The sequence below is a fragment of the Malaclemys terrapin genome, chromosome 3 (genome assembly GCF_027887155.1).
Source record: "Malaclemys terrapin pileata isolate rMalTer1 chromosome 3, rMalTer1.hap1, whole genome shotgun sequence".
Classification (NCBI taxonomy): Eukaryota; Metazoa; Chordata; order Testudines; family Emydidae; genus Malaclemys; species Malaclemys terrapin.
Genome location: NC_071507.1, coordinates 61097565 through 61121254, shown reverse-complemented (window position 1 = coordinate 61121254; position 23690 = coordinate 61097565). Strand labels below are relative to the sequence as shown.

The following is a 23690-nucleotide window of genomic DNA, read 5'->3' as shown; positions in this document are numbered from 1 at the left end:
TCCTTTAGAATTGGACCACTAGTGTAACTATTATAACCCCACAACTTTAACTCCCTCCACTAGGAATGCCACCTGTTCAGCACTACCTTTTCCAAATTATCCCCTCCAACCGCAGTCAGACCACTCCCCTCAACTTTCCCTTCAGCACACTTCTTTCACTAAACTATCAGCTCTAAATATTATTAGTTGTGGGTGTTTTGTATAGGGCATACTGGAAGGTTGGTGTCCCTAAGGAGACAGAGTTAAGATTGTGGCTTGTGATCTGTAGCATATTTTAGCTGTGTGATACTAAGATGTGAGCTTGGGGTGGAGAAGTAGAGGTTGACTATCTTTTCATTTTCTTGCTTTTGTGGTTTTTGAAGGGTATATTATGTATGTAGCAACTGTTTAACAATGAACAGGACTTGGAGAGACCAAAGTGGTAAGTGTGGATTGTGGTTGGGGGTATGAGGAAGGGCACCCCCAGTATTGCTAAATGCAAGCATTTAAACACCATGAAACAGATCCCGCAAAACTCACGAGACTGGATTAAACTGCTAGATGTATATGTATTTTTTTTTAAATCACATTGTTTGTTTGTTTCCTCTTTTTGAGTCTAGGGCTATGTCTTCACTGCAGTGTTAACCCTGATGGTCAGCCCCTGGTCCTAAGTACCCATGCTACAAAGCCACAACTGAGTTACTGTGTCCTCACTGGTGCTGTGTACACATATGTATATTGCTAGGATATTTGGGGGGCATATGCCATGGCACTTTGCGCTGCTGCAAGCTCAGCTTCTCTATGATACTTTCCCAATGAATTGTGGGAGACTTGTTTGTTTTTCTGGGCACATGAGGGGAATTAAGGGAAGTCAGTGGATGACTATCAGCATTCAAATAATTTAGCCTGCATCCTCTCTGCAAGGTGGGCATGTTACCAGCCTGAGTGAAAGCCTCACTTGGGCTTTAACTTATAGCCTCAGATGAGCCACCAAGCCCAGGTTGAAAACACCACCAAACTTGGCTGAGAGGGTTTGGTGTGTGGACAGGAGGGGAGGGGTCAGTGCAAAACCGAAGTAAAAACTCTGCACAGAAGACATATCCTATAGCAAGAAGTACCCACTGCCAATGAGTGTGGGATCATTTCAAGCTCAAAAGCCAAGTTTAAATGCATTAACACAATCCTCCCTGTTGGCTACTGGAAGGGGGATTCAATTTACTGTCTTCTAATTCTGTCCTTCTACATTCCCTGCCCCTATAACTGTCTCCCTTTCACCTGGTCCTCCCTGCCCACACCTTTCTGTCTTTCTCCCTAGTTTATCTAGTCTTCTATCCCACTCATATGCCCTCACCATGATCTCCCATAATCTCGTCTTCCACATTTCCCTTCTGCCTTCTAATATTCATTTACTCTTCAGAGGTGCAAGTTGGATTCACTCCTTGTCCTAGGGATAGGGGTTCATGACTGCCACTCTCAAGAGGAGACAGGTGGTGGTGGTGGTCGGGACTCCCTCCTAAGAAGTGTGCTGCTTGCCTGGAGCTAGAATTCAGGATGCAACAGAGTGTCTGCCGAGACTGATCAAGCCCTTGGACCGATACCCCTTCCTACTTCTCCACATGGGCACCAATGATACTGCCAAGAATGACTTGGAGTGGGTCACTGCAGACTACGTGGCTCTGGGAAGAAGGCTAAAGGAGTTTGAGGTGCAAGTCGTGTTCTTGTCCATCCTCCCTGTTGAAGGAAAAGGCCAAGGTAGGGACCATCAAATTGTGGAGGTAAGTGTGTGGTTACGCAGGTGGTGTTGGAGAGAGGGCTTTGGATTCTTTGACCATGGGATGTTGTTCCAGGAAGAAGGACTGTTAGGAAGAGATGGGGTCTGTAGTGGGGCGGACTGCCCCACTCCCTGAGAGTGTGGGCTGCAGCAGGCCAGTGCGCCTGTGCAGACAGGCAGCCAATGAGAGAAGGGCTTAGTGGGAGCCAATCGGGGCCCAGATTGGAGGCAGCCAATCAGGACCCGGCTCAGCCCTATAAAAAGGCTGTTCAGGGAGAGGAGAGTCAGTCTTTCCCAGGCCTTCAACAGGGGAAGGTCAGTCTCCAGAGGTGGGAGACTAGCCCCGCGGACAGTGCAGTGCTGGCCAGGCTCTGGGAGCAAATGGGAGCTCTAGCCAGCACCCTGCCAGGCTGCAGGCCCTGAAGGGAAGGGCCTAGCGGGTGCAAGGGGCCGTAGGGGAAGCGGCCTAGGGAAGCGGACAGACGAGGGGAGAGAAGGAGGACAGCGAGACTGCTGCCAGAGGGTCCCTGGGTCCCCCCCTTTTCCCCTTGCAGTACACCCAGCCATTGGCCGTAGGGAGCGTCCCTTATAGACTACGCCAGATCCCTGACAAGAGGGATTAGACTTTGGGGTGTGTGGTTTTACATGGTGGCTGGGGCGTAGAGAGACTGCTGATCAACTCTCTTCCCCCCCCCCCCATAAGGGGGTGTGGATGGACTAAGGGGCACTGCCGGAGAGCAGTGGTCTGGAAGAGGACGCTGCGAGTTGGGAGCAACGTGGGTCCACACGCCAACCAAGGGCAAGATGATGGATGGGACACCACCAGGAGGGGGCGCTCCAGTGGACTGAGCTAATTCCTGGAGACAACCAGCAGGAGGCGCCAGGTGGTGAGTCCCAACCCGTCACAGGTCCACCTAATGAAGAGAGGGAAGAGCTTCTTCAAAGGCAGGCTTGCTAACCTGGCGAGGAGGACTTTAAACTAGGTTCGCCAGGGGACGGTGACCTAAGCCCAAAGGTAAGTGAGGAAGTGGGATACTGGGAGGAAACACAAGGAGGAGGGTGCAACAGGGGCGGCCTCCTGATTCATACTGAGAAACTAGGGCAATCGACTAGTTATCTTAGGTACCTGAACGCAAGAAGCTTGGGAAACAAGTAGGAAGAACTGGAAGTCCTGGCATAGTCAAGGAACTGTGATAGGAATAACAGAGACTTGGTGGGGTAACTCACATGACTGGAGCACTGTCATGGATGGATATGAACCGTTCAGGAAGGACAGGCGGGAGAGAAAAGGTGGAGGAATTAAACGGTATGTAAGAGATCAGTATGATTGCTCAGAGCTCCAGAAACTGGAGAAAAGCCTGTTGAGAGTCTTTGAGTTAAGTTTAGAGGCGAGAGCAACAAGGGTGGTGTTGTGGTGGGCATCTGCTATAGACCACCAGACCAGGAAGATGAGGTAGACGAGGCTTTCTTTGGACAACTAACAGAAGTTTTCAGATTACAGGCTCTGGTTCTCATGGGGGACTTCAATCACCCTGACATCTATTGGGAGAGCAATACAGCAGTACACACACAATCCAGGAAGTTTTTGGAGAGTGTTGGGGACAACTTCCTGGTACAAGTGCTGGAGGAACCAAGTTGGAGCCATGATCCTCTTGACCTGCTGCTCACAAACAGGTAAGAATTGGTAGGGGAAGTAGAAGTGGGTGGCAACCGGGGCATCAGTGACCATGAGATGGTCAACTTCAGGATCCTGACAAAAAGAAAAAAGGAAAGCAGCAGAATACGGACCGAGGACTTCAGAAAAGCAGACTTTGACTCCCTCGGGGAACTGATGAGCTGGATCCTCTGGGAAGCTAATATGAGGGGGAAAGTAGTCCAGGAGAGCTTGCTGTATTTTAAGGAAGCCTTACTGGGGGCGCAGGAACAAACCAATCCGATGTGAAGAAAGAATAGCAAATATGGCAAGCGACCAGCTTGGCTTAACAGAGAAATCTTCGGTGAGCTTAAACACAAAAAGGAAACTTACAAGAAGTGGAAACTTGGACAGATGACTAGGGAGGAGTATAAAAATATTGCTCAAGCATGTCGGGAGCGTAATCAGGAAGGCCAAAGCACAATTAGAATTGCAGCTAGCAAGGGATGTGAAGGGTAACAAGAAGGGTTTCTACAGGTATGTTAGCAACAAGAAGGTGGTCAGGGAAAGTGTGGGACCCTTACTGAATGTGGGAGGCAACTTAGTGACAGATGATGAAGAAAAAGCTGAAATACTCAATGCTTTTTTTGCCTTGGTCTTCACAGACAAGGCCAGCTCCCAGACTGCTGCACTGGGCAGCACAGTGTGGGGAGGAGGTGAAAGAACAGGTAAAGGACTTTTTAGAAAAGCTGGACATGCACAAGTCCCTGGGTCCAAAATCTAATGCATCCGAGGGTGCTGAGGGAGTTGGTTGATGTGATTGCAGAGCCATTGGCCATTATCTTTGAAAACTCATGGCGATCGGGGGAGGTCCTGGACGATTGGAAAAAGGCAAATATAGTGCCCATCTTTAAAAAAGGGAAGAAGGAGAATCCAGGGAACTACAGACCGGTCATCCTGACCTCAGTCCCTGGAAAAATCATGGAGCAGGTCCTCAAGGAATCCATTTTGAAGCACTTGGAGGAGAGGAAGGTGATCAGGAACAGTCAACATGGATTCACCAAGGGCAAGTCATCCCTGACCAACCTGATTGCCTTCTATGATGAGATACTGGCTCTGTGAATATGGGGAAAGCCGTGGATCTGATATACCTTGACTTTATCAAAGCTTTTGATATGGTCTCCCACAGTATTCTTGCCAGCAAATTAAAAAAGTATGGATTGGATGAATGGACTATCAGGTGGATAGAAAGCTGGCTAGATTGTTGGGCTCAATGGGTAGTGATCAACAGCTTGATATCTAGTTGGCAGCCAGTATCAAGCAGAGTGTCCCAGGAGTTGGTCCTGGGGCCAGTTTTGTACAACATCTTCATTAATGATCGGGATGGACTGCACCCTCAGCAAGTTCGCGGATGACACTAAGCTTGGGGGAGAGGAAGATATGCTGGAGGGTAGGGATAGGGTCCAGAGTGACCTAGACAAATTGGAGGACTGGGCCAAAAGAAATCTGAGGTTCAACAAGGACAAGTGCAGAGTCGTGCACTTAGGACGGAAGAATCCCATGCACTGCTACAGGCTGGGGACCAACTGACTAAGTGGCAGTTCTGCAGAAAAGGATCTGGGGATTACAGTGGACGAGAAGCTGGATATGAGTCAACAGTGTGCCCTTGTTGCCAAGAAGGCTAATAGCATATTGGGCTGCATTAGTAGGAGCACTGCCAGCAGATTGAGAGAAGTGATTATTCCCTTCTAATCGGCACTGGTGATGCTACATCTGGAGGTTTGCATCCAGTTTTGGGCCCCCCACTACAGAAAGGAAGTGGACAAATTGGAGAGAGTCCAGCGTAGGGCAACGGAAATTATTAGGGGGCTGGGACACATGACTTATTAGGAGAGGTTGAGGGAACTGGGCTTATTTAGTCTGCAAAAGAGAAGAGTGAGGCGGGATTTGATAGCAGCCTTCAACTACCTAAAGGAGGGTTCCAAAGAAGATGGAGCTACACTGTTCTCAGTGGTGGCAGATGACAGAACAAGAAGCAATGGTCTCAAGTTGCAGTGTGGGAGGTGTAGGTTGGATATTAGGAAAAACTATTTCACTAGGAGGGTGGTGAAGCACTGGAATGAGTTACCTAGGGAAATGGTGGAATCTCCTTAGAGATTTTTAAGGCTTGGCTCATTTAGTTGGGGTTGATCCTGCTTTGAGCAGGGGATTGGACTAAATGACCTCCTGAGGTCTCTTCCAACCCTAATCTTCTATGATTAATTTATCTGAAATAGAAGATTTTATGTGCCAGCCCCTGATGAAGGACAAACTTTCATTGATGAAGAGTAAGGGCAAAATATTATCTTTAATGCTAAATATTTATTTTCTGAAATTACCCACTGCACTAGTTTATTCATTACTTTACCAATTTTGTGTAGCTAATAGCATTTTTTTGTTGTTGTTCTTCCAAGATATCAGTTGTCTAAAAGACTAATGGTCAAAAATAAATTTCTCCTGGAGACTAATTTCAAACAATTCATATTAAAAAATTATGAAAAGAAACCAAAGCAGAACTACTCAGAAAATTCTTAGGGCATAACAAACTAATTTCACATGGAAAGACCATCTATAAGGAGATAAAAACAGGAATTTTATGCTCTATTTTAAGACTATGTCAGAACACAAATACTTATAGAGTTGCAACTGCTGCTTCTATAATGTGCTTTTAAACTACTGCATTGTTTGAAACACAGTCATGTGAAACTTGAGAACTACTCATGAAACTCTACAGCTCTAAAAAATCATAGAGATCAATTTTAAATGAAGAGCATCCCTAGAATCCTATTTTTACAATGCTGCTCATGGCTTTCGTAAAAAGGAGTGGGAATATGGCTTTTCTTATTGCTGAGACTACCCCCCATATGCTGTTGAGATAAAATCAATCCCTATGCCAGAAATCCACTGCACTAACCCTAGAGTCCATGACAGAAAGCTACCAAGTACCATCTCTTCATGTGCCATATCAAAAGCTACCAAATGACCATACATGGTCCTTCATGCCTGAAAACTTTCATTCACCAAATTTCTGATTTATAAGTAAAATAAATAAAATTGTGGCAAACACTGGAAATGTTTCAAAAGGAAGGACTCGACGTGTTACTGTGGATAAACATGAAATTGCCCTTCCCCTGACAGTAAAAACTGCAAGTGCTGGCACCAAAAAAGAATGTTGTTTGGCTCTTCTCTCCCCTCCTTGCCTTGCAGACAGAGGAGACTTCCTTGGAATAAAGAAAACATATAGACTGCTGCTTTCAGTTTAAGGGGGAAAACTACTGACCTTTGGGTTAGAAAAGGGGCAATGCCAGTGTAACAATAATGCGTTCAGTTTGTGGTTTGAGGCTTTATATCCCATTTCTAGATCCTTTGTAAATGGTGCAAGATATTAATTTAGCACTGCACACCTCAGCTCTATTCAAAAATTTACTTGCACACACCAAGCCCTGCCCTCCCTCTGTTACACTGAATGATTTTTGATCTACTCCACAACCGCCTAACTCCTAAAAAAAAACTATTACCTTGCCTAGCTGGACTTCCCAATAATTGCCCAGAAACCTGTTTCATTACACATTGAATGCAATACTGTCTCCTTTTTACAGTGGTAAATTAAACAGTGATTCTAACTGCAACACACAGAAGGTGCCATACTGTTTTTGCTCCCAAGGGGAGTCTGCCACTCCCCATTTTGAATGTTCATTATCATCTTTCATACCCGCCTGATAAATTTATTAAAAACACCATCTGGATGGGACTCTGCTCTGTGCGGTATTTTCAGTCTTCCGTCTCTCTTCCTTTTTCCCACTGGAATTTCTGCCTCAATTTGTGTCATTTTGTTTACAAAAATGCACTGCCAAAAACAACAGTCTAGTTTCTATCTATTTCTGTTTTTCTTTTTCTATGCTTCAGCTATCCAACTATTACAGTAACCCAAGCTGCAAGAGAAAGCAAAAGAGGAATGACTACATGGAAGGGAATTACTTTTTTCACCTTCTGTGCACATAGCAATTTTGCTCAGACAAATTTAATTTGCTGTTATGGAATGCAAAGAATGCATGTTAACAAAGTGTGCACATTCAGTAAGCAAAGTAAAAAATGACTGTGGCAGTGGATAACAGGAAGAAAATACTTATCTAAAAATGATTTTACTGTTCCCCATTCTTATGCTGTAGCATGGAGTAGCCAATAGCTTGCCAGTATATTAAAGGGCAGTGTTATTTCCAGGACATGAGCTGAGGGCCACCTATACCAGCTATGTTTAAAGATAAGACTGACACGTTATTTAACTACCTTCCACCTATGAGAGAAAGTGGTGAAGAAAAACGTCAGTCAGATACGTATATTTTCCCTTCTTTTTTATTAGGAGGTATTCTTTTTTTAAATAACTATTTTTAACACTCAGTGTTTTCTGTAGGAAAAAATGGTCCCTAAGGTACAGTTCTACTCTGAAAAGTCACTTTGCAAAAGCAACACTGTGGATTTCCATATTTATATCTCAGTGACTTCCATAGCTGAGTCTAAAGGTGGGTTCTTTCCATAGCAGGCATCACCACCAGTAATAATAGTCTGTTCAGGCCAAATTCTACCCTCAGTGAAACTAGTGCACCTTCAATGCCTTCAACTGGCTAGCATGGGTGTAAGTGATTGGTAATTAGCAAACAATTTTGTTGATGAACAGGAAGGAATAGACAGAATTCACCTGATTTTTCTATTGGACTAACAGGAGTAATAAAAACATAATGTAGTTAATAAAATAAGTAGATACAACATAGAGGTCAATGGTAACTGGGATAAAATACAACATGGTTTTATAAGAGGCAGATCATGCCAGATCAACCTGATCTCTTTCTCTGAGAAGATAACTGATTGTTTAGACAAAGGAAATGCAGTAGATCTAATCTACCTGGATCTAAGTAAGGCATTTGATACAGTTTCACATGGGAAATTATTAGTTAAATTGGAGAAGATGGGGATTAATATGAGAATTAGAAGGTGGATAAGGAACTGGTTAAAGGGGAGACTACAACAGGTCATACTGAAAGGTGAACTGTCAGGCTGGAGGGAGGTTACTAATGGAGTTCATCAGGGATCAGTCTTGGGACCAATCTTATTCAACGTTTTCATTAATAACCTTGGCACAAAAAGTGGCAGTGTGCTAATAAAATGTGTGGACTCAAAGTTGGGAGATACTGCCAATATGGAGGAGGACTGAAATTTCATACAAGAAGATATTGATGACCTTGAAAACTGGAGTAACAAAAATTGGATGAAATTTAATAGGGCAAATTGCAAGGTGCACTTAGGAACTAACAACAATTTTTTTTCTATAAGCTGGGGACTTAGTTGGAAGTGACAGAGGATGAGAAATACTTGGGTATATTGGTTGATCACAGGATGACTATGCGTCGCCAATATGATGCAGCCAAGAAAAAAGGCTAATTCAGTCCTAGGATGCATCAGGTGAGGTATTTCCAGTAAAGAGAGGGAAGTGTTAGTACCATTATATAAGGCACTGGTGAGACCTCATCTGGAATACTGTGGGCAATTCTGCTCGTCCGTGTTTAAGAAAGATGAATTCAAACTGGAGCACGTGCAGAGATGGGCTACTAGGATGATCAGAGGAATGAAGAACCAACCTTATGAGAAGAGACTCAAAGGGCTTGGCTTGTTTAGCCTAAACAAAGGCTGAAGGGAGATATGATTGCTCTCTATAAATACAACAGAGGGATAAATACCAGGGAGGGAGAGGAGTTATTTACGTTGAGGGCCAATGTTGACACAAGAACAAATGGATTTAAACCGGCCAACGAGTTTAGGCTTGAAATTAGATAAAGGTTTATACCCATCAGAGGAGTGAAGTTCTGGAACAGCCTTCCAATAGAAGCAGTGGAAACAAAAAACCTAACTGGCTTCAAGACTGAGTTTGATAAGTTCGTGGAGGAGATGGTATTATGAGACTGCCTAGAATGGCATGTAGCTGAGCTGCGACTGCTAGTAGCAAATATTCCCAACGGCCGGTGCTGGGATACTACATGTGGAGGGTTCTGAGTTACTACAAAGAACTACTACAAAGAATGTTGGGTTTGCCAACATGCTCAGGGTCCAACTGGCAGCCATATTTCGAGTCTGGAAGGAATGTTCCCTCAGGTCAGATTGGCAAAGACCCTGGGCGGTTTTCGCCTTCCTCTGTGGCATGCATCACTTGGCAGGTTTAAACTAGAGTAAATGATGGATTCTCTGTAACTGGAAGTCTTTAAATGATTATTTGAGGACTTCAGTAACTCAGCCAGAGGTTAGGAGTCTATTATAGGAGTGGGTGGGTGAAGTTCTGTCGCCTACAATGTCCAGGAGGTCGGACTAAATCAGGAGTCTCAAACTCAATTTACCTTAGGGCCAGTGCCAGTCCTCAAATCCTCCCAGCGGGCCAATGTCACTTATGCTGCCCAGAACCCGCGCCCCAAAAACTCCGCCCCCCAAAAAACTCCATCCCCCACCTGCCTAAGGCTCTGGGACGGAGTTTGGGTGGAGAAGGAGGCCTGGGGTAGGAGATTGGGGTGCAGGCTCTGGGAGGGAGTTTTCGTGGGGGAGGAGGTCTGGGGTGCAGGCTCTGGGTGGGAGATTGGAGGCTGGGGGTGTGTGGGGAGGAGGTGCAGGCTCTGGGAGGGAGTTTGGGGGTGGGAGGTGTATGGGAAGAGGGTATAGGCTCTGGGAGGGAGTTTGGGGCTAGAAGGGGGTATGTGGGGAGGGGGTGGGGGTGCAGGCTCTGGGAGGGGGTCGTGGGTGCGGTGCTTACCTGGGGCTCCAAGGCGGGACAGGCCGGGGGGCCTCCACGCCTTTCTGCCCCCAGGCACTGCCCCCGCAGCATCCCATTGGCTGCAGGGGCGCTCGGAGTGGGGGCAGCGCATGGAGGCACAGCCCAGCCCCTAGACTGCAGGGAGGGGCCGGCAGCCACTGGAGCGAACAGGCAGACGCCCGCTCAGCTCCACTGCGCTGCTGGGGCCCCTGAGGGGGGAGTGCCCGGGAGCAGCAGGTGGGGCCAAGGGAGAGACCTGGCCCCAAAACTGCTGGAGCCCCGCAGGCCACATTGGGGAGGCTCGCAGGCCGCAGATGGCCTGCCGGCCAGGAGTTTGAAACCCCTGGACTAGATGATCATGGTGGTCCCTTCTGCCCTTTATGTCTGAGTCTATATCTATGTAAACTAGATCAGTGGTTCTCAAAGGTGGTCCGCTGCTTGTTCAGGGAAAGCCCCTGGCGGGCCGGGCTGATCTGTTTACCTGCCGCGTCCACAGGTTCAGCCAATCGTGGCTCCAACTGGCCGCAGTTCACCACTCCAGGCCAATGGGGGCTGCAGGAAGCAGCGCGGGCTAAGGGATGTGCTGGCCGCCCTTCCCGCAGCCCCCATTGGCCTGGAGCGGCCAGTGGGAGCCGTGATCAGCCAAACCTACGGATGCAGCACGTAAACAAACCGACCCGGCCCGCCAGGGGCTCTCCCCGAACAAGCGGTGGACCAGCTTTGAGAACCACTGAATTCGATCACACCAATTAAGAGCTCAATGAGACTATTATAAGACACATCCTTTCTTCAGAAGCATCCATTATTACTGAAACCTAGTTTCCTCTAGAGTATCGATAAAGAGGGAAATTTCCAGAAGGCACAAATGGGAGTTTAGGGCCAAGTATCTGATTCCCATTGACTTTCAGTGGGAGTTAGATGCTTAATTCCCATTTATTCCTTAATAAATCTCTCCCCAAAACCTTACATTGCACTTGATAAAAGGCAGTTTCATTTTGTGGATAAAAGACCATACTCGGTGTCAGGAGACGTGGATTTTAAACCCCCAATGTGCCAGTGATTCACTGTGTGACCATGGGCGAGACACTTACTTCTTTGAGCTTCTGTTTCCTCAACCGTAAAATGATATTTAACCACCTACATAAAGCTCTTTGAATTCCGTATTAAGTGCTAATTATTATATTAGAAGTGTTTATTAATACTTAGCATATATGTAACATAAATCCTCAACATCCTTTGAGATAGGTATGTGTTTGTAGCGAGGCGCTGTAATTCCCCGCTGCCCCGGAGAGGGACAAGCCTCTCCGGACACCAAAGTGGGAGGAGCCAGTGAATCCTGCGCCAGCCCCGCAGAGGTCACGGCGCAGGACAGGAAGTATAAAAGCCCAACCCAGAGCTCACTAGAAGAAAAGCCGCCGGAGAGGCCAGACGCCTGTGGCCTAGCTCCTGGTTGGGAGACCCCAGCAATCGGCAGCCGACCCAAAGACTGACCAGACCAGCCGATGCCGACCAGAGCCTGGAGAAGCTGTCAAGCCTGTCACTCAGAAGTTACCCAGCAGAACTGCCAAGCCTATCGCTCGCTGGTTACCCTGAGGAGCCCATGGTGCTTGACCCCTTGGAGGACACTGTTCATACCCAGGTACCTCTAGAGGGGGAGTTAGGAAGTAGCCCGGGGCAGCCGACCCTAGTCTGGCTGCAGCACTGCCTGAGCCTATGTCAGTGTGTTGCAGCCAGGATCCCCACTGACACAGCAGCAAGGCCTTCTGCCGCTGCAGGGCCCTGGGCTGGGATGCAGTGGAGTGGGTGGGCCTGCGTCCCCCCAGCTACCCAACTCGTGGGTGGCAGTCTCCCCATCTCGCAGGCCCTTCGGAGCCAGGAGCCTGGGCCTGCTATTTACCTGTTTGCTCAGCCCCGTCTGAGGACCTGAGCCCGTGACTCACTCCTGCCTGCCGACCGGGTGTGAATAACTGTTATGTTTTGCCTCTACTACTGCTGTGGCACGAGACCCCCACAGCCAGGCTAATTTCCCGTCACAACTGAAAGGAAATAGCGAGGCAGTGTGGTTCCCCGCCGCCCCAGAGAGGGACGAGCCCCAGCCAAACCCCTCTACAGTGTTATTTGCCCCATTTCACATGAAGAAAGACACAGAAAGATTAAGATATTTCCCTAACGTCACTCAGTGAGTAAATGGCAGAATTGGGATTAGAATTCAGGAGATCCTGGCTCCCAGTCCTGTGCTCAAGCCACTAAATAATACTGACTTTTTAAATTGATAACTGTCCTTCCCACCTTTAAAGATTGAAAACCCAAGGTCGACAAATTATTTGCTGTAGATGGCAATTTTTATGTTTACCACCATTAGTAGTTAGACAAGCCAGTCAGCACCCTGGGTATTACATAGGAATGTGAATTTTCGCATACACTCCTATGTAGTAGAATTTGCTACCTGGAAGAAAAGAGGGAGAAAGTTAGAATCAATAAGGTTTCTACTGATCTGAGAGAAACTAGTAACACTTGCTAGTGTTGCATGCAATTGGCTGGTTTAGAATCTGGTCAATATCTGCTGGGGCTTGCTGTTTCTGACCCAACGAATCAGATCAAGATTATTCAAGTCATTAGAACGAAACAGACTTTTAACTAATACCATAGGGGCTATAGAGCTCTTTCATTAAACATGAGGGCCTACCTGCAGCCTGCTTTCAGAAACAGCAATTGCTTCAGAAAAACTTAGGAAATGAGCATTGTTTGCTGCAGCACAGGAAACAGGGAAGAAAGAAAACCTAAACCACGGGAATAGATCTTTAGATCTACAGAGAAATGGACAGGAGTAAATAAAACTGGGCATGTGGCTGTTCTTTACTGTAGAGGGAAAAAAATTCCCAGCAGTATTTAGATAATCTTAAAATTTTCATAATTTCCTAAGGGTATGCTTAGTGCAAAGCTGACAGATGTTGCTGGGAAAACCTGTTCAACTTTGAAAAAAAGGTAACCTTTAAAAGCGGAGCGGGAACAAGATACGACAGCTTTGTGTAGATTTGACATTAAACTGGTCAAGAAAACAGCACCTCTCACTGCTTCACAATGGGGGAGAGAGTAATATTTCACAAAGCTGAACTGCATTACTAGGAAATTGATTTGGCTGTTTTCCCTTTGCTATATGCTTAAATTATTTTTTAAATAACTGCCATTGAGCAAAAGACAAGTGAATGATTATTTATTCCGTTTCTTTCTTTCCTTCCTTTTTTCTTTCAAACAATTTCTCATAAGGTACAGGATGGTCTGCAAATGAGGGTTCGCAATGATTCATAAGTTCTGAATAGCTTTCCCCAGAGGGTAACCAAGGGCATTCTATTTTTTAATATCCATCTCCTGCTCTTTACCCATTATTCACTGTTTTCCCCTGGTATGTTATGTAGAAGTAGAAAGATAGGCCGATAAATTGAGACAGACCTGAAAAGCCAGAGATAAGTACAACAACATATAATATAGATTTTTCAGATTGTACTCCCAATGACCTGGACCAGACCTTAAGGTAAGGTGAGAGGTTGCTCATACCCCCATGCTTGCATAGTCCTTGACATTCCCTAAGCAGAAGATGCCAATAGTGCCAGATTTGAGGATTTCAGTAACTCGGCCAGAGGTTAGGGATCTGTTACAGCAGTGGGTGGGCATGGTTCTGTGGCCTGCAGTGTGCAGGAAGTCAGACTAGATGATCATGATGGTCCCTTCTGGCCTTAAAGTCTATGTGTCATAATATCCCTGCTGTACTAGACACTGACTATTGTCGCCTGGAACTGAGCTTAGGTAATCAAATTCTCTTCACTCCAAAGCAGAGAAGGGCAAAAGCAAGCTCCAAGACAAGAAAAGACAACAAATGTATAAGGGAGCTCCTGACCCTTTGTAGTAGACCCTGGTCACTGGGTAGTTAAAGAGCTCTAGCAAGGTCTTCACATCCCAGGGTCCTGACTCTGCATCCAAACTAATAGCTCTGTCATTTGCTAAGACACTGGTATATTTTGTTTTAAATTTCTAAATAAAGTCTCAGACTTAATGCTGTTCAAAATTTTTGATGGTGAAATTCATTAAAGTAATCACTGTGTCTCTTTTTAAAATTTTATGTCCTTGTTAAGCAAAATATTTATGTCAATTCTATAAGGATGTATGTAGGGCTGTTTAACAAATGTATGCATTTACAGACTAACAATGTGCTATAAGGAAAATTAAAGCTCTGCCCAAACATCTGCATAGGGGAACAATTTCACAGGATCTCATTCATTTATATCACTTATCTTGTTTATCAGGACAATGAATTGTAAATTGGCACTAAAACAAGCAGTACTAGAAAGAGCAATTCCATCTAGCTTTCCCTTAAAACTGCTAGACAACTGCCATTAAAGCTTTTTGGGTACTGCTTACAGTACCTGTTTTACATCTCTCTTCTCACATTAACTTTTAAATGTCATACCTTGGGAGCTAATGGTTTTGACATGAAAATATTGTATGTAAAACACAGTGACATAAAATTGCTATTATCAATCTACTACATGAAATTACACTTCACTTTTATTACTTGTTTGCCAGGCTCCTAATCTCCACTTTACAGCGATGGCCATTATGTAGACGCTACACACTTGAAAATAATATGTCTGACAAATGTTCCTCCCTGTATGGATAGCTACCTGATCCAATTGAATAAGTCCAATAAAGAGATTAAATAACATAGACTATATGCAGTTGCATGAGAACCCCTCAAAAGCCTCTCTCACTGATCCAATTTTTTGTTATTCCTTTGATTGATGCTTTAAATAAGAAGACCCTTTTGTATCATCCCTGGCAATTGTCCAGGAAGTTGTTAAAGGTCACACAGCTCTTCCTAAAATGGCTGTGACCCCCTGATGGACTAGCCAACATGGATTTTCTTAGTAAAACAGGCTCTTATAATGACTACATTGTAATATCTTGTTTAGTATTTAATGGCTGCCACACTGTCTACACAGTAGACAATGCAGTAACTGTATCTAATAGCTAGTCTAAATAAACAGTACACAGCAAGCTGGAGTGTAAATCCACAGTGCACTAGCCTGCCACACACTAATTGTCCATGTAGACACTGCTATCGTGCCCTAAAAGTTCCCTAGTGCACTTTGAGCTACTCCACATTGAAACAGGAGGTCAGTGTGCACTAGGAAACCTAACATGATGGCAGGATCCACACAGACAGTTAGTGAACGGCAGGCTAATGCACTGTATATTTACACCCCAGATTGCCTAGACCAGGGGTGGGCAAACTTTTTGGCCCAAGGGCCACATCAGAGTTGCGAAACTATATGGAGGGCCAGGTAGGGAAGGCTGTACCTTCCCAAACAGCCTGGCCCCCGCCCCCATCCACTCCCTCCCACTTTCCGCCCACTGACTGCCCCCTCAGAACTCCCGACCTATCCAACTGCCCCTGCTCCTTGTCCCCTGACTTCCCCCTCCAGGGACCCCCGCTCCTAACTGGCCCCCGAGACCCTCCCCCTATCCAACCCCCCATTCCCCGTCCCCTGACTGCCCTGACCCCATCCACACCCCCGCCCCCTGACAGGCCCCCTAGGACTCCCACACCTATCCAGCTGCCCCCAGCTCCCTGACCCCCTGCCAGAACCTCCCCCCAATCCAACCGCCCCCTGCTCCGTGTCCCCTGACTGCCCCCGGGGACTGCCTGCCCCTTATCCAACGAGCTGCCAACAAGAGAGATGTGTCCTAAGCCCCTCCCCTCTAACAGAATTAGGCACCTAGCTGCAGGCTGCAGGATGATGCCTATCTCGCTAGTGATCCACAACCAGGAACCCCTCTTCTGGAGTCTGGCAGCTTAGGCAGCTAAGCAGTTTCTTGTGAGAATGAGTTAGGCACATGCCTAACTTCACACAAAACACTGGAGGCAGCAGCAGCAACCTCCTTACAACTTCTAGTCCAGTGATTAGAACTGAAAAGAGTGAGAACCAGATTGAATTTCCACCCCTTCGGCTTGATAGGACAAGAGGAGGTGAAAGGATTTGAACAGATATCTCCTCTCTCTCAAGAGAGTGCTCTAACTAGAGCCCTGCAAATCTGCGTATATCTGCTTCATATCCATGGATATCCGCTTCATATCTGCAGACCATTTTTGCAGATAGTGGATCGGATGCAGATACAACCATGCAGGGCTCTACTCACCAGTGGCGCCTGGCCTGTGGCATCTGGCTTGGGCAGCCCAGGGGACGCTTGGGGCCAGTGGCCAGAGGGCAGGTCAGAGTCGGGGCTGTCCAGCACCCACTCGCTACGCCGCTTCCTCAAGACCCCGCCCTTGCGCTTTCCCTTATCCCCAGTCCTCACCCTCACGCTGTCTCTTCCTGCAAGACCCCACCCCCCACTCATTAGCCCTTCTGAGATGGCTTGCTTTTGCGGGTGCGGAGACAGGTAAAAGACGGCTAGCGGATCGCAGGTTGATATTGGCGGATGTGGATCCACATTTTTGTATCCGCGCAGGGCTCTAGCTCTAACTTCTGAAACTATGGGATAATTTGATAAGGGTGTTTCTCAGTCTGTGAAAGCAGTTGCACTGTGGATAAATACCTAAATAGTCATTGGGCCAGAGAGAGAGAAATAGAATGGCTCTCTAGCCTTGTGATTAGGGCAGCCACCTGCAAGGTGCAAGACCCAAGGTCCAGTCCCTCTGCTCCAATCATTCTTTATTTATCAAAAGTGGAACAGCTTCAATAGGAGATACTGAGAAAGACCCATATCAGAATATCTCATAGCTCAACGGTCAGAGCATTCTCCTGAGGTACGTGGGAGGCCCTGTTCAAACAGTTTCTCCTTACCTCAAGCAGAGGGGGAATTGAATCTGGGTTTCCCACATCCTAGGTGAGTGCTTTGACCACTGGGCTAAGAGTTATACAGTGGGAACCATCCCTTCCTCCTCTGGCAAGATACTGAATGAGGCCTGATCCTCTGAGCATGGGGCCCCTGACCCTTCTGTGCCTGGGAGATCATGGACAGGACCAGAGACAGGCTTTTAATTCTGCGATGACATAATCTATGGTCTGTTCCCCAGGCAGAGGGGGAGTGCGGCAGCTGCAGGGGCAAAGAAAACTGTCTAGTTTCCTCTTCCTCTGCTTCATTTCAAAGGACTGGAAAACACAATCCAAAAACTTCATAAAATCTGGCCTGTGATTTCTGTAATGAGAAGCAGAGGACACATGATTGGGAAAGCATAAAGGAGCAGGAGTCTAAGCCTGTCCCAATGGATGCAGGGGAGATGTATCATCTGCAGAGCCTTCTGACTGAGATCTTACTGAAAATCTAGCCATCTTGAGTTCTGTGTTAAATTTAATTATTAATAAGATGCACAAATAAAAAACATCAAATTGCATTAAGTCACCCAGCTCTATCAAAACACACAACTGAAGTTAGAGTGAGAACATGTCCCTACTGTTCCAACAAAGATTAGAAGAAAAAGTATTCAAATACGATTTAAATATTTCTGATTGAAACTTTAACATCTTTCAATTTTTTGTAATATAATGCATTTCAACAACCCTAAGAGGTTCCATGGAAATTTGCAAAACATTAGAAAAAATCTCAGGCTTCCTATGGTCAATATAAACATTTACAATTCAATTTATTGCACTTTCAGTTTTGTCTTACAACAGTAACATGGAAAACGAAGTCAATAAAGATCAGGCTAGTTATTCCTGTTATCATCAGGCTAGAATTCAAATAATTTCCTGGCAGAATTCTATGCCATTTATATGCTAATTGTATCACAGATAATGGCATGCTTTCAATATACTGTTATTCTTTGCTAAAATCTAACTGTAACTTTAACAGGGTAACTTACCATTTAATGTTGCTATAAAAAAAGATATTTAAGTCTTTACAACCTTTAGCAACAGAGATTGAGCAAAACCAAGAGTCTCCACCACTAGATTGAAACTGAAATGCAACTGCTTTTATAAGGCATCCATTGCAACTACTAAAACAGACAAAGAAAGCAGCAACGTTACACCAAAACTCTGCCAAAACCAAACCAAGTGTCAGAGAGATATTATCTGAAAGACCAGTGAATTAGGATCTAAGCTCACACATATACCCCCACACATTGACCCTCTTATTAAGAGGTGGGCAAATTATGGCCTGCAGGCCGCATCTGACCTGCGGGACCCTCCTGCCCAGCCCCTCAGCTCCTGGCCCAGAAGGCTAAACCCCGGCCCCTCCCCTGCTGTTCCCCTCTCCCCCACAGCCTCAGCTCAATGCGCTGCCGGCGCAATGCTCTGGGTGGCGGGCTGTGAGCTCCTTGGGCAGGCAGCTGCAGAGCCGCGGCCTGACCCAGTGCTCTGCGCTGCGCGGTGTTGTGGCTGGCTCCAGCCGGGTGGCACGGCTGCCTGTCCTGGTGCTCTGGGCAGCGCGGCAGTAGTGCCGCCAGCCAAGCAGCACGGTAAGGGGTCAGAGGAGATTGGATAGAGGGCAGGGGAGTTCGGGGTGGTGGTCAGGGGGTGGGGATGTGGATAGGGGTTGGCGCGGTCAGAGGGCAGGGAGCATGGGGGCAGGGGTCCTGGGAAGGGCAGCCAGGAAAGAGAGGGTGGGTTGGATGGGGCGGCAGAGGGCAGTCAGGGGCAGGGGTTCCGGGGGTGGTCAGGGATAAGGGGTGGTTGGATGGGGCAGAGGTCCCAGGGGGCAGTCAGGAATGAGAGGAGAGGTTGGATGGGGCAGCGGGGGGCAGTAGGGCAGGAGATCCGGGGGGCGGTCAGGGAACCGGGAGCAGGGTGTGTGTGTGCATGGATGGGGCAGGAGTCCCAGGGGGACTGTCAGGGACGGGGAGGGTTGGATGGGGCAGGAGTCCCAGGGGGCCCATCAGGGGGCGAGAAGCAGGGTGGGGGGGAGAGGTCGGATAGGGGGTGTTGGCCGGGCCACGTCTGGCTCTTTGGAGAGGCACGGCCTCCCCTTACCGGCCCGCCATACAATATTGGAAACCCAGTGTGGCCCTCAGGCCAAAAAGTTTGCCCGCCCCTGCTTTTATTTATTGGCCTGACAAAGTAGCCTTTAAATAATACAGCTCTCACTTCACAAGTTGAAAGCAAACAGTGTTACATGTGCCCTAAACTGTAGATTAAATACCCAAAACAGCACCATAAGTAATTCTTAAAATGCCAGCTCTGTTAATACTACAATACACATGTATATGTTACTGATTTGCACACAGTAATAATATGGCTTTACATGAGTGAGCACAAGATTTCTGCACCTTAAATTAGGTAAGACCGTATTTATTTAAAAAGTATTTACTCCATCATGCTGGGTACTATCCTCTGTTGAGTAACTGCATACTCTTATTGATATTGCACTTTTTCTTTAAATGCAATTCCTTCCTACACTGCCTGGATACCCTGCCTTGCTGACATCAGATATGATATTATTTTGTGAACTCCTCAGGGCACAGATAAGGTCTTTTTATCTGTATTATGAGGGAGTCTTGCACACTCTTGACCCACGTCAAATAAAATTTAGAAAGACTTAACCTGATCTTTCATATATCTTTGTCACAGTGTGAATAGCCCCTTTAAGAAAGAGTGGGTGTCCAGAGCACCTGCAACTGATTAGCTGCTACCCAGTTGGGTTTAATTAAGTCAAAGCACATGGGCCTGAGGAGAGGGAAGACAGGAAGAGGAAGGGGAGAGCTGCCTGGGAGAAGCAAGGAAAGATGTAGGAAGGAACTGCCTGAGAAATACATAGAGAATAGCAAGTGAGAGCTACCTGGGAGGAGTAAGGAAAGAGGCAAGGGATAGCTGCCTGGGAGAGACAGAAAGTTTCTGCAGGCATTACTTGGAAATAGGGAGGAATTGGCTAGGAGACAAGTGGAAAGGCTAGCCTGCTGACCTTCCTGAGCCGGAAAGCCAGTGACAGGAGGCTGAAAAGGGCTCAGTAGTTGGATTGTGTTTGGGCAGAAGTGTTATGAAACTGGTCACTCTCAGGTGGATGGCCAGGAGACTGGGGCTCTGGAATAAGAGCAGAAAAGAACTGGGAACTGAGCGCTGGTGGACTCACAGGTGGATGATCTAGAAGTAATCTCCCTGGAAAGGGGAATGGAAAATTGCTATACCTTTCTATGTATTACTGTGAGAATTGACAGAACGGTTTAGCATGAGGATTCTATGGATTATTGCAGGTATATATGACTACAATGTGCCCACAGGTGGGACTCTGAATTGGACAGTGAGAGGAACTATGCTCTTATGGCTAGACCAAGGGGAAACTGAGACAGGCATACTTGTTCTGCTGCAGCCTGCCGCAGGAGGGCTCCACAGGCGGGGGCTGCCTTCTCACATACTTATAAGCCTAAAAGGAGATTTTAAAAGAGATTTTATGGTAAGTCTCATGAAATGCTGAAGAGTGATTGTGAAATTACCTCGTTTCTCCACAGTACATGTCTAAATGGAGGACTGGAAGACTCAGAGACTAGCTCTCCACAGTCAAATCTCACAAAAGAAACTTAGGAGAGAAATGTCCCACTAGAATTTTTTCCCCCTTTTTGAAAACTGTTTTTCCTCCAACTTCACTGCAGCATACATAAAATTTAAAAATTCTGTGAATCCTGAAAGGCCTCCTCTGAATTCTGGATCTTACTATCCTAAGAGGCAATGAAATATACTGCAAGAAATGGTGCTACCTGTCTGGGTTGGAGCGTACAAGACAATTCTTCAAATGCTGTCTCACAGCAGCTACAGGTAGTCTCAAAAAATCTTTATAAAAGATTATTTTGTAAAAGTTACTGTAGTCATTAAGCATAGTAAGTGTGACACAGAGGCATATTGGTGATTCATTACTGTATGTCAGGTCTGACATACTCACTACACTTAACATAGTGTTATCATGATATATACCCAGAAGATGGCATGTAATATATCATTGGAAAACTAATAACTCACTAATCATTAATATTCTTGCATGATGTATGTATGGGGTGTGTACAAAGAGTTATAAATATGTGCTAGAATTACGTTCCTAAAATGTGTTTGGCAAGCGATGCATAAGCACAGTTTGCCCTTTAAACAAAGGAACAGGTATTTGCTTGTCTGACTAGCCTGGTCATCAGCCAGACAATGAAAGTATATTTACATATAAAGTAAACAAAACTATCGAGCTAATAAGCATGGGAGAAGGCAGCATGGCATCTACATCCCATGAGGAGAGAGATCCTTCATCTAGGGATACACTTCAGAAGAATAAATTTCAAAGGTTTATTGAGCAATAAATACAGGGGTTCTGAAACGCAAATCATAAGTAATTGAATCAACTGATTGTATATAATATTACTGTATTATAAAAGTGTATTGAGTAAGATCTTTTATGAAAGCCTGTCACACAAGTGAATAATATTGTGAAATGTATGCGTTAACACTATATGAGGAATTATGGATACTAGCTGATATTATGCTTTAAAGTCTATGGTCAAACACAGGGAAGGTAGCTATCTACCTGTTTCCAGTGTAAATTAAGCATTATGGAATCAAAACAATGGAACCCCTATTTACGTATGAATCAGCAGGGGGATGGGAAGTCAACAGGAAGGGAAGAATAGTAGGTAGCTGTCTCTTGTAACAGGGTCAATGAACTTTGGAAGGTATAAGCAGAAACAGAAAGCCATTGTGGTATCCATCACTTGGGGGATTAAAGGGGCCAGGGTTCCTGAAATCATAGAATGTTGAATCCTTCAGCCAAAGGGGTTGAAGTCTATGGGAACTGAGTTTAGGTGAGAAACCTGCTTAGGCAAAGATTGTAACTTGCTGAAATTAAGTTTAGTGGTAGAAAAGTATTTTTACTTTTGTTTCCTTGTAACTCTTTCTCTCTTTTTCCTTACATTAGGCATCACTTAATCTTATGTCCTTTTGTTAAAATAAACTTGTTTTATTTTACTATAAACCAAATCAGTACTGTGATTGAAATGAGAGCTTTTGTCAAACCCCAGTTAAATTAATGAGCTACCGTATATTACTTCTTTAAAGGAGCAACAAAATTAACTTCAGTAAGGATTCAGTGAGAGAGCTGGACACTGCAGAGAGACATCTCTGAAGAATTCAGAATTTGGAGCTCTGAAGAATTCAGAATTTGTTTGTTACCTGCAAGGTAAGGTTTGGACTGGCAGAGTCCTGAAGAATTTGCTGGCAAGGCAGACAAGCTGGTGTGTTAGGGAGTTGTCACACAGCTTACCTGTAGCATTTGCTGAGGCTTGAGAGGGATAACATAGTAACTCACAATGCTGAGAATTCCAGCAGACAGTGACAGTAAATCTTTTAGGCTTGGCCTATACTCAAAACTTGAGTGAGCATAACTATGTCGGGCAGAGATATGAAAAAAACACACACCCCGACTGACATAATTATGGCGACAAAACTCCCAGTGTAGACACAGACAGAAAAGTGCTTCTGTAAGCACAGACAACGTTCTTTGCGGAGGTCATATTCCTATATTACAGAAAAATTCCTTCTGTCAATGTATGCTGTGTCTACACTAGGTGACTATGAAGGCATTGCTGTGACACCATAGGCTCTGTAGTGCAGACATCTTTAAAGTCATTTAGCCAATCTACAATGGAAACCAGCACAGGAATATTCTTACAAACAAATGGGCTTTGCTTCTACTGGTATGAGTGGAAACCTAGGCTTGCAAAGACAAGATGAGTTCAGGCAATAAACCTGAAATGACTGAGAACAAAAGTGTCTTTGGTAATTTATAGACAGTAGAGATAACTATAGAATTAAAAAACAGTTGTATTTCTTACCTATAAGACCTTTCTCAAGAGTGAAGGTTTTGTTGGTAAACATGCATTCAAATGCCACAATATGGAAAACTTTGTTCACTGTGTTGTGGGTGCCAACTATTCGGATGTACCTAAGAGAAAATAGAGAAAAAACAAGTTAAAGACAATAAAGACTCTCTTCCCAAGTTACCAATGATTCATTAGGACGCTGTCAGTGCTCTTGCCCTAGCAAAACATTTTGCCGAGCTACAAGAACCGGAGAATTGTAAAGATGATTATGGATTTAACTACAGATATTGCACCTACTCAGAAGTGCTGGCTCCAACAGAATTTAGGAGAATTACAGCAAATTTAAGAGCTGTGAAATTTATCAGAATTTTACAGGCTTTGGTTTAGATTTATCAAGAAAATCAAAACAAGACATCATCCAGCTCGAACACTGGCTGTTCGTACAACTGTTTGTCCATAATACAACCACATTTGAGAACTACAAATAGCTTCCTGATTCTACTAATGGCTATGGAGACTGATCAACAACTTTCCACCACCATGAAAGATTTCATACACTAAAAACAAACTCGATAAATCAGTGTTGCTTCCCTACAGAAGCCATAAATTCTTTTACTATAATGCTGCTTCTAATTCCATATTGCTAAATTAACTCTTGACACATCAGACACCAACTTCCTTTTATTAATTA

The 23690-nt window shown here is 45.4% G+C and overlaps 1 protein-coding gene across 3 annotated transcripts in view; it reads right to left on the bottom strand.

Moving 5' to 3' along the window:
• The window catches only part of BTBD9 (BTB domain containing 9), a 290271-nt gene that overhangs the window by 106697 nt on the left and 159884 nt on the right, over positions 1-23690 (bottom strand). For all 3 annotated transcript variants that reach the window (XM_054022242.1, XM_054022243.1, XM_054022241.1), the window contains exon 7: positions 23012-23121. In XM_054022242.1, coding sequence (XP_053878217.1) covers positions 23012-23121 — 110 coding nt within the window. The remainder of the gene's footprint in view (positions 1-23011; positions 23122-23690) is intronic.